A 12,141-nucleotide genomic window follows, 5' to 3' on the forward strand; every position below is an offset into this window, starting at 1 on the left:
AGTTTGAATCTAATTGTATGCTTTTAATCATCTTTAAAGGAATAGGCCACCGTTTTTACATACTAAGATATGTTCTTAGCTCACTTTAATCGAGTTAATATATCCCCGTCTGGTCTTTGTCCGCGCGCTCTGTCACGCAAACGGAGCACATACGCAGCCTCTCCCACATGTCACATAGCTCCGAAAAAGCTCACGATAGAAGCTACCAAGCTCTTCCACGTGTTCCCTATTTAAATAAAGTTACGTGAAGTGTTTTCATGCGAAGTATATTTACCCAGAAATGTAGCATGTCGATTTTATAAGCAAATAAAAAGGGGGACTATATTGTGAGGCGTAATGATACGAGGAGTAAAACGTCTGCGCAGTAACTCCTAAAGGTTATTGACGGAAGTGAGCGGGGGAAGTCTTTAGGAGTTACTGCGCGGACGTTTTGCTCCTCGTATCATTACGCCTCACAATATAGTTCCCGTTTTTATTTGCTTATAAAATCGACATGCTACATTTCTGGGTAAATATACTTCCCATGAAAACACTTCACGTAACTTTATTTAAATAGGGAACACGTGGAAGAGCTTGGTAGCTTCTATCGTGAGCTTTTTTGGAGCTATATGACATGTGGGAGAGGCTGCGTATGTGCTACGTTTGCCTGGCAGAGCGCACGGACAAAGACCAGACGGGGATATATTAACACGTCTAAAGTGAGGTAAGAACATATCTTAGCATGTAAAAACGGTGGCCTATTCCTTTAAGGCCATCTTTTATATGCTTAGGCATAATTGTTTGAACCAATGAACCTGGCACCTTCAGGTGTCTTGAAATGGCACCCATTTGTTCACAATAATGAGCAAGTTTGCTGAGGAGAAGGCACGCAAAGTTGGGCACTTCAGACGGGTGAGTGAAAGTTTGTTTATTTTCACTGGTGGCCGCTGTGCCATCGTGTCTGTTTGCTTTTTGATGAGGCCATTGTTGTGCTGTAAGCTAACGTGCTGTGTTCAGTTTAATTGGATTTGTTTCCGTTTTGTTTTGGGTCGTAAGCCGTGTGTGCAGGTTACAGATAATATAACGTAGTCATTGTCCATGGCACTAATGACCGTGTGTGCGTTCTTCTTTCCCTCTGGTCAAATGTGTGTGTTGGGATAATGTTGCTAGTTGTCATTGTGTTGCTAGTTGCTGTAGAGGTCGGCTCTATGGGAAGTGGATTTATGCAAGAGACTTTTATTTATATATTACCTGTTAGAGGATAACATTAAATTGTTATTTATCATACTGGGTCAGGCTGTACAGTCGTACTATCTCTGTCATAGCCTTAGCTGTGGTGCTCAGGCGCCTCTCAGAGCGTCATACTGATGCGCAAGCATTCAGTGGCTGAGAGTGGGCGCCTGAGCACCACAGTCAAGGCCAGTGGCGGCTGGTCCATTATGGGCGGTGGGGCGCCGCCCCTCCTATCAATTTTGCAATAAAAAAAAAAAAAAAGTTTTAAGTTTATCAAAACTTTAAAAAAAAAAAAAGGGGAGCGGAGGTGAAGGAGCGTGTAATTTAGTCTACCTGGTTCATTGTGTGCTGTAACCGCTGTAACAGCATCATAAATGTGTAGTTTTGTGCTCGGGGCGGCGAGGAACAGCGCCCACGCGATCTAAACAATGGCGCTCTGCTATGGTATAAAAACGTCACTACATATCATTAATTCAACCAATCAGAGACGCTCAATAATAAAATAATAATGAAAGAGATTTAACAGGTGAAAGATGAGGAAGCGTCTACTGTAAACAAACGCGAGTAGCTCGTTGTTGGAGCAGCTCTGAGCTCACGGACGATCGGAGGAAAAACTTCTCATTTGAGAGACCGGAGAAGCTTCGTGTTGTTTCCTGAGAGGAGGTGACAGGATTTAGTCAAACTAATGGACTTAAGACAACTTTCTTCAGTCAGAAGTCACGTCTTAACGGACTTTCCTGGAGGTAGCATGACGATGCTAACTAGCTCGTCTGCTTTAGCTACTGCTTGGGAAAACCCTCACTGACTTGGACAGACAGTTCTGTCCCAGGACGTGGACATTTGATGGAGAGAAGATTCAGCATCGCGAGGAGCTACGACAGGAGATGCAGGAGAACATCATTCATTCATTGAGGGAAACAGAGGTGGACTCCAGGTGCTACAGGAGGAGGACTCTCGTCTAAACGTAAGCTGCACATTATTTCTGACCAGATCATTTTTCTGCCGGTTTAAACCTGTGGCTCTGAGGCTCATAATGAAACCACAGCAGGTCTGGGACTAAAACTGTACATGAAATCAAAGAGGAAACACCTCCTGCCTTTGTTCTGTTGGTACAAAACACAAATCAGTGGTGCACAACACAAATATGTATAGTGACTATCTTGACACTAGATTTTCCAAAAGCAAAAAAGCTTCTTTATTTTTTAGTTGAATAAAACTAAACAATACGTTTGGAATATATTCTACATAAAATAATAATATTAAATGCCCAAAGATAACTTTCTTTTTTAAGTTTAAAACAATGCTCATAAGTATCTTCTACAATATAATTGAAGGTAGGTAGATGCAACAGTTTACAACGGTTTTCACATCACCAGCCGCTACTGGTCAAGGCTATGACAGAGATAGTACGACTGTACAGCCTGACCCAGTATAATAAATAGCGATTTAATGTTATCCTTTATCATACTGGGTCAGGCTGTACAGTCGTACTATCTCTGTCATAGCCTTGACTGTGGTGCTCAGGCGCCCACTCTCAGCCACTGAATGCTTGTGCATCAGTATGACGCTCTGAGAGTATGATAAATAGCGATTTAATGTTATCCTCTAACATTATCTGTTAGCAAACCTATTTTTTTTCTTTGCTTTTTGCTGTTGTAAATACAATTAGATTGGCTTGTAATGTTTTCTTAAGCAGCATTTCAGGTGAAGAAATGAGAGCAATGAATGAATTGTACTTGACTCGATCCTTGGAGTCCCCGAACGTCTCCTTCAGTGTGGTGAAGTTGGGGTAGTAGTGCTCAGGTGGAGAGACCACCTCCAGCAGCCCACTCTCCACCTCCTTTGGGAAACTACGGACACAACAAGAATACATTAGTGTAAGGCAGTAGAGAAGGCTTTATACTTGCCAGTTGAAGCATCTGCAATATTTCTGTTGAATGACAAAATTTAGCACAGACTCCTTAGCTGCCCTGAATTTCAATATTACACTTTGTAGATTGTTATGTCATGATTTCAAGTGGACAGCAGGGGCATGGAAAATGACAACAGGGCTGCAACTAACAATCCTTTTGGTAATCGATTAATCTGCAGATTATTTTTACGATTAATCTGCTTGACTGTAAATGGCGGATGAAAAAGATTTGAGGACGTGTTGTTGGAGTAAAATTAAAGTGAGTGTTTGTAGGAGGTTCTTTGAAAGTCACTACAGCTTAACTTGGTTTGCACATGAACACAAGCACAAGTTCCTGTGAACGGGCCATTCCTTATTTGAAAGCTAAGAACCTTCATAGCTTTAACAACTGGAGGCTTCACTGGCACTGACTGCAACTTTATCGGGGACAGAGCTGGAAGTGAGGAAGTTTATTTCCAAACTGGTTTAAACTATAGGATCTGGTAACAATAAGAGTGGAGTTAATTCTGCTTTCTGATTGGATACTGTAATTGTCCAGAGAAACAGACAGATAATTTATGAAATGTACAATGTGGCCATACCGCCTTTGCTCTGCCCAATCCCGTCAGACCTTGGAAGCTAAGCAGGGACGGGCCTGGTCGGTACTTGGATGGGAGACCGTTTGGGAACGCCAGGATGTACTGAGTGAGTGAGTTGGTGGTGGTCGAAGGGACCGATGGCGCAGACTGGTTGCCTCGCTTCCGTCAGTCTACCCAGGGCAGCTGTGGCTACAATAGTAGCTTACCACCATCGAGTGTGGAGTGAACGAATAGGCAATGAGCGCAGCAGGCCGCGCTCTCGTCTCTGTTTCGTCTCTTTTAAACATCTCCGTAGATATGCGAGGAGGGTTTCTCTGCTCAGTGGGGTCTGAGTAGGCATGGTTTAATCACATGTAGCTGTGTAATAGCGATAAAAACAGCTGTTTGCTACTTCTTACCGCTCTCTCCCCGCCCGTTCTCACTCCTCTCTCCTCGCTTAGCCTACAGTAAACTCTGCACGGGTTCTCCTGCGCTGGCACTTGTGTGGATTTGTGGATTTCTCAGACGAAGGGGGGACACAGACTGAGCGATGGTGCGAGTGGTTTGACGCAGCAGGTGGAGTGAGTGACAGAGGCGCTGGGCCAGGGGGAGAGGACAGAAAGTGGTTTGCTGTAGCTCGAAATCGGATCAAAAGTAACGAGAATGGACACGCAGAAATATCCGAGTCCTGATCGGGAGGTGTTGCCCGATTCCGATCGAGTCTGTAACCACGTGATCGGGCCCGATTTCCGATCACGTGATCGGATCGGGACATTTCTAGTCTCCAGGTAGTCTCAGTGAAAACGAAGAAAACAAATTCGATCTGATTTCAGCGGAGTCTCGGCATGGTTTCCGAGAACTTAAAGGGGCTAGATGCAAGTTAGCTATTTTATACTCACTACTGCCACGCCAGGTCATACGTGTAACTGCAGCTTCTATATTAAGCTCGTGCATTTTTTCAACTCTGTATAGTCCCTTTAAGTTAAGTAATACTTAATCAACCCCCAATCTCTGCATTTGACACATCCTCTATGCTGCTGGGGTATTTGGTGGTAGCCTGGCATCCAGACTAATCTCTGATGTTTATTAATTAATAAACAGGAGACTAGTCTGGCGTCTGTGTCGTAGAAAAGCTACTGCTGGAGGCGGGACTAATGTGGGACAACCGAAGCGCAGCAGCCAATGAGAACATAGCGGATGTGACGACAGAAACAGCAACGAGAAAGTTGTATCATTCAGACATTAACAATGGCGCTCCTGCCACACGGAGTTCAGTAAATGACTTCTGTCGTTCATGTCAGAAAAACTTAAGAATACAAGCATACCGGAGCATTACATGAAGTGGTTGCTTGTGTTGAAAAACTACAAAACAAAGGCGCAACAACGTGACGCCCGTTCAGGGAGCTGCTCTGATTGGTCGGTAGGCTCCATATCGCTGCATCACTTCCTTTGAAAGCGCGAAATGGAGTGTTGCCAGACCCTCTTCTGTAAAGAAGCGGAGTCTGGTTGGCGAGACTAATTTGTTGGAGCAGTAGGTCAGTGCTCAGAGACCCATCTCCAGATGGAAGCCAAACTAATGGAAAGAAACACCTGGCCGGAGGATTAAACTTTTGTACATGTTCTTCTTGGTAGAGGAACCTGGAGTACCCGGAGTAAACCTACTCAGACTCAGAGAGAACATGGAGACTCCACACAAAAAGCAACGTCCAGGTGGAAATCAAACCGGGGAGCGTCTAGCTGTGGAGCATGAGCACTAACCGCTGCGCTACCATGCTGCCCAGAGAGAGGTGAATGAAGTCTCTTTGAGATCTCCGACAGGTCTCGGAGACGCTGCAAGGACGTCACAGAAACGTCTCACAGGTTGAGGACAACAAAAAATATTTTCACGACACAACTGCTTGAGACCTCTCGGAGACCATGCAGAATCGAACCTGTTCGTTTTCACAGATGAGACTTGTCTCATCTCCTGGGGACGTTTCAAAGACATCTCCATGACCAGCGACAATTCGAGTCTCCAACTAGTCTCCAGGCCGGTGAGAAAGGCCCTTGAGGAATGGAGCCAGTTTTAATTGTAGGCTTTTACTTTGTTGCTGCGTTAGATACAAAGATGTGGTCAGGAGGACATTATGGATCATCCTTTAGTAAGCATGTTTTTACTGAAAAACACATCGAGCTAAGAATCGGATATCAAGCAATCTTTAGAAATATTAAAAATCTTGTCTGTAGGTGATTCTTTATGTGGAAAATGAATTTTGAGAAAATCACCTTCGAATGTCTAATTTCCCATCTAAATCACGGCAGACACGTTCAATCTGTGAAATAAAACAACTTTCTTGTTTCACATGAAGTTATAGTGGGGATTTTTAATGAGTCTTTGTGCATTTTTAGTTTATTTTTAGTTGCTGAAAATATCCTGACTTTTTAGTCAGTCACTAGTTAGTAGTAGTTTCAGTCTCACTGTAATATGTCAAAGTGACACATTTGTTGACTAAAGTTAAAAACAATATGTCAGCCTTGTTCATTTGTGCTGACAGAAAGCTTTGAACTTGTGCCAGCTTTCGCTCCATGTTTTTTTTAAAACTTGTTCCCCGCCCAGGCTTCCAGGATGGAGCAGATGACTGCTTCCAAAACAAGAGTCTATTTGAAAGTGGATTAATTAATTAAGTACACTGACACTAAACAAACAATGCGATCCTACGATAAACAGAACTACTTCTTCAGAGCCGGCAGCCCTGGAAAGTGATATTGCAACTTAGGGATGTCACGATTCTACATTTGAGTCATGATTATTGTGAGGAAAAATATTGCGATTTTACGATTACTCACGGTGATCAAAATTAAGGAAGAAAATACTGAGAATTTCTTTAAATCTTTACAATACTGTCTGAATCTTCACAAAAAAGAAACAAGAAAGAAACAAGACAGGATATGTACATTCTTAAATTTCTTTAAGGGCTGTTTTAATAAGCGAAGTCGTTATCTCAATAAGCGTAGTGAATTATGGGATCGCTCAGAGGTCAATTGGGATAAATTTGACCCGGAAGTCTGTTTTGACAGCACAGAAGCGAAGACGAGAGAGTGCAGATAAATGCAATTTAAAGAGAGGCTCGGGTGGAGGAGACAGAGATGAGTAGCGCTGTTTTTAGACGATGGACATTTGCTAATTTGAAGTTATTTGTGTGGAAACGCGGGATATCGCTAACGGCTACAAAGAGGACTTGGCAGACACAAGACGGAGAAACTCTGGCAGATCCTTGAAAGTTCCTTCAGTGAAACAGGCGGTGGAGATAGATGGAGTTTGCTGCTGCACATACGATGTGCCTGTGCCGTGACATCGGTGAAAGTAGCATCATGTCCGCAACAGACTTTACCGAGAGTCTGGAAGTGAGGGCCACGTAACTGCAGTCCAACACTGGGGCTTTTTGTTTGTTATATCACATTTGTTTTTTTTAATCTACTTTATGTATGCCCTTTTAAGGTTTAAAGTTTTTATAGTTTATTATTTATGTTTTATGTTCATGTTGCTCTGAAAAAAAATCCTACTTTGTGAACCTGTTCAATGTCAATAAAACCAATTCTGTCGGATTAAAACAAGGAAAAGCTTTCAGTTTCTACACATCTGGATGGTGAGGGAAATGTTTTACTTCAGTGCCAAGTACGAAGTACAGTTTCTTTAAGGCCGAGTGTGTTATCAGAAGAGATCCAACAAATTACATAAAAAGCATGTGATCATTGAACAGGACACATGTAAGATGCTATTGCACATGTTTTGCTGGGCATGTTTATTGTTTCCTTTGCTGCATGAGTTAATTCAACTTCAAGGCATTTGCCATTTAGCCTTTCCTTCATACACAATCTTCGTAATCCCTCCTCCCGCCATACAATGCAGAGAGAATGCATGTTCATGTCGGCCAAATCACTGTGTAGTAGCCTATAAAAGTAAAGATGACTTACTTTCTGCTTTTCTATTGTACAGTTTATATATGTGTGTAAATTTCAGGAAAGAATGATCCCCACACCCAAAAAGTCAACATTTAACTTAGCTTGTGCCACCTGCTATTGGGAATTAAAACAAACATATTTGACCAAAATGTTCGTGGAAGCCCAGATACTCACCCTCCATATATTTTTGATCTGTGAATGTACCACAGTTTGTGCGCCTGTAAAACAATCTTTATTCATGCATATTTTACATTGGGTTTATTGAGAGATAGCGCATTTATCCCGGTTGACCTTTGACCGGAAGCGTTGCGCATGCGCACTACGAGATTACGACTTCGCTTATTGCAAACCTGCTGAACTCTCAGCCTATGTTATCTTTTATCTTTATGCTTAGGCTATACCCTGGTAAAAAAAAAAAAAAAGTAATATTGCAATTTTGAAATAACAGGTAAAATAATATTCATATTTGCCCTCTCTAGACAAAGTGAGTTGTTGTGAATGTTTTCAAAAGACATTCCTCAGATCTGAATAAATGAAGCTGATTTCCATGCGCTGCCTCACACAGTTTCACTTTTGTGCTCCGGACAGTATGTTCTGAAATCTGACGATTAACCTACTGTACACTTTTTAACCACGGTAATTGTAAAACGGGTTCATCTTGATATCCCTACTGTGAGTATGTTGTTGTGTTAGCATTCCTCTCTTTCATAACTGCAGCTCCGACTGCACCTTTCTGATTCGGTGGCACCGCGCCCATGTGGGAAACACTGGATTAAACGCCCAGATCGTGACTTTACACAAGCTTTTGATCGTCATTCATTCCAGTTCTGTTCATCACAAAGCTCCCAAAATCACACATAAGGTGTATTAGAGAAGCACGTTTTTTACGTTTTTGGCACTCAGCGCATGGGGGCGAACAACTAATTATTTGTTTTTTGGCTCTCAATGTGTTAAAAGAGACAGAGCAGAAATCGCAGCCCACTTTTAAATAACATCATCTGTAACTCACCTGGTGCTGATCGTTTCTGCCACACTGGTCACGTAACTGTAGTCTGTCTAAAAACATATGCAGTATGTGTTAAGAGTTTGGTGGTTACAAAGTAAATTAAATCACAAAACCTGACCTTTTTAATGCACACAAAATCAGCATAATGAAAAGACACTAAACACTTTTTTTTGTACTTATTCATAATCAAATTGGCCATCTAGCTCAAAATGTGTATTATATCGAATTATAAAGATGACATATCCGGTCAAAATAAATTCCATTCAACTTTCAGAGAACATGTATCCAAGTTTGAATAAACAATTTTGCACCACATAACCATGTACACTGCGTTCCAAATTATTATGCAAATTGTATCTTTGTGTCAAAAAGGTAAAAAAAAAAGTTAATGAAACCCATGGATGGTATCGTGTCTCGGGGCTCTATGAATCACTGACATTAATCTCAGAGACCTGGGATGATTAGATTTCAGGTTAAGCCCAGATAAGAGAAAAACTGCTGAAAAAGGGTGTTCCACTTTATTAAGCAGATCATCATTTTCAAGCAATAAGGGAAAGAAAAAGGATCTCTCTGCTGATGTAGCATGAAATAGTTGAATGCCTTGGTCTAGGTACAAAAACCTTAGATATTTCATGAAAGATTAAGCGTAATCATCGTACTGATAAGAGATTTGTGGATGATTCAGACACACTCGGGTTTGTGCAGATAAAGGCACAATATGGACGGTTTCTGCCTGACAAACACATCAGATTATTAGAACAGCAGCTACAAAGCAGCAAACAGGTATTTGAAGCTGCTGGTGCCTCTGGAGTCCCCCGAACATCAAGCTGTAGGACCCTCCAGAGGCTACAGTTGTGCATAAACCTTCTATCCGGGCCTCCCCTAAATGGTTAATTGAATGCTGATGAACAGAAACGGCTGCAGTGGCTCAGAAATACATGAAGACTCATTTTCAAACAGTCTTGTTCACTGATGAGGCCGTGTAACCCTGGATGGTCAAATCAATGGAGTAGTGGATAGTTGGTGAATGACCACAATGTCCCAACAAGGCTGTGACGTCAGTAAAGAGGTGGCGGAGTCATGTTTTGGGCCAGAATCATGGTGAGAGAGCTGGTCGGCCCCTTTACCCCTGAAGGTGTGAAAATTACCTTTGAAAAATATGTGGAGTTTCTGACTGTCAACTGTGGAAAAAAAATAATTGTTTTCTTTCGTTTTATGTTTTCATGTCGGCATCTTATGCATAAAAAACTGCCAAAATTATTTTCAGCAACAAAATCCAAGTCATGGATAAAGCCAGGGTTAAATCTATGGTTTTATTTTGCTGAAACATTAATTACAAATATTTTTTCGGAGGGGATATTGGATCTTGTTTCGTTTTTTTAAGCATAATTTTAGGGGTTCAAAGTTCAATAAATCATGGGGTGAATCAGATATTAAAACTTTGAGAAAACGTGTGCGCCTGAGCGTGGACCATGACCATATGTGGATTACAGCGACATCTCAGACGCCTTTGCCAGACACAAGGAAACTAATTATGTCAATTGCTGGGTTTCAAGTTCTAGAATGTGACGATGTCATCGGACCCAGCGGGGGGCAGCAGCCAGTTTTTCCTATTAACAGCATTAGACTTTCACAAGTCGTAGCTAAAAAGAAAATATATGAATTTAAATTATCCTTAATATCAGTCACTGGGTCCATGATCTCTCTGTACAAGACCAAAAATGTCTCTATATAATAGTATAGGCCTTTAGAACGCTGTGAATGAATAAGCGTGGGAAAGCGGCCGTTGCACCGCAATGAAATGAAAGTCCATTACTGACAAATCACTGTTTACTCAAAGTCCATTGTCATGTGAATAAGATTGGCAGGCAGCTCGACTGGCTCAGCTTCTCAACACGTGTGAATGGAGACGAACTGTAAAGCAAGGGCAGTGAGTCACCTCTGCAACAAAGACGATGATGAGCAGGTCCTCGCTCTGGGACGGGGCGAGCTCGTACAGCAGAGACTCCAGCGTGTTGACCAGGTAACTCTGTTTGTCCCGCTTCACTGTGGGGATGCCCAGCACTATGGACACTGCACACACAGGGCGAGGATACATGAATGACACAACAAGGCAAGGCTCAGCATGTCAGCATGTTGGTGTAGTGAAGCTTTAAACTGTTCATTGAGATAAGAATTTGACTGACTCCCTTTTATCCGCTTAGAAAATCCACATTGTTTAATTTTGTGTAATTATACTTTGTAGTGGAACACTTCATGTAACCATATTTAAATAGGGAAAACATGGAAGAGCTTGGTAGCTTCTATCTTGACCTGTTTTGGAGCTATAGAGGAGAGGGGGAGAGGCTAAATGCTAACGCCGTCTGCGCTGTGTTTACGTGATTGAAGGCACGGGGGAAGACCAGACAGGTCCTAAAAGAACTCGTCAAAGCTAAGGTAAGAACATATCTCAGTATGTAAAAATGGTGGCCTGTTCCTTTAAGCACAAATCCACCAAAAACACGAATAAAGAGGCTGATTAGCACTCATTATATGACACTCTGCAAAGATAGGCTACGGCTCTTTGTGGAAGAGAATTGTGTATTAAACTATAAATTCAAAAAGCAAAGCTTAAAAGGCCGCATGTATTTAGCTGGTGGTTTTAGTGACTTAAATGGTGCTTAGTTTTTGTTTTCATGTGATCGATCTTTGCTGTGTCTCACATTCTCTCCTCTACGCAGCACAGTGGTACAGTGTTTAGCGCTCGTGCTTCACAACTAGAAGGTCCGGGTTCGATTCTGGTGCCTTTCTGTGTGGAGTTTGCATGTTCTCCCCATGTCTGCGTATGTTTCATCCGGGTACTCCGGTTTCCTCCACCACTAAAAACATGTACAATAATCCAGGATGAATTCTCATCCTTGTTGTAATAGTAGTGCGCGGCTTTGTTGAACGACGACAGTAGTCTGTTAAAAGCAGCTAACATGATGTTTTCTGACGATATGTTGCCATTGCCTGGCCTGCCAGACACTCCCCCTTTCTGTTCAAAAGAAGAACCATCTAGACGGCTGCTCTCAGCCAATCATTTCAGGATTTGACCCACATCGGTCCAATCACCCACCAAGAGACGGAGGCCGTCACCTGTCACCACCACGACTCTTCCAAAACAATAAAGATGGCGGCACAGCGACCGAAACACTGTCTTCTTCTGCTCTTTCTATCTGTTTTAAATCATTTGGAAAATATTAAATCCCTAAAACTGGAGCAAGAAGCAGCATAAAAAAGGAAGTTTTTGGAAAGGCTTCCTGCCGCTTGTTACTGTGAAGTATGTAGCGTTGTTCTAATTGGTTGATGCCATCTGTCAATCACGCCCACCGGGAAATCGTTGAGATCATACTTGCTCCCAGACTATGTCTTTGAAATATCTATGAAAAAGCTTGTAGTTTGGCAGGCCAGGCAAATGTTGCCATTTTTTTGACAGCCTGACAATTTCCGGGGCAGGGACAGCATGTGCAGTTATTTAAAGGAGCTATACC

At 42.2% G+C, this 12,141-nt stretch overlaps 1 protein-coding gene across 1 annotated transcript in view; it reads right to left on the minus strand.

Moving 5' to 3' along the window:
- The window catches only part of LOC306963607 (alpha-1,3-mannosyl-glycoprotein 4-beta-N-acetylglucosaminyltransferase B), a gene marked incomplete at its 5' end in the record, with an annotated part of 42,206 nt that overhangs the window by 16,607 nt on the left and 13,458 nt on the right, over positions 1-12,141 (minus strand). The window contains 3 exons of the mRNA XM_079557183.1: positions 2,949-3,062; positions 8,633-8,679; positions 10,569-10,702. Coding sequence (XP_079413309.1) covers positions 2,949-3,062; positions 8,633-8,679; positions 10,569-10,702 — 295 coding nt within the window. The remainder of the gene's footprint in view (positions 1-2,948; positions 3,063-8,632; positions 8,680-10,568; positions 10,703-12,141) is intronic.

This window comes from Gobius niger, assembly GCF_951799975.1.
Source record: "Gobius niger genome assembly, chromosome: 5".
NCBI lineage: Eukaryota > Metazoa > Chordata > Actinopteri > Gobiiformes > Gobiidae > Gobius > Gobius niger.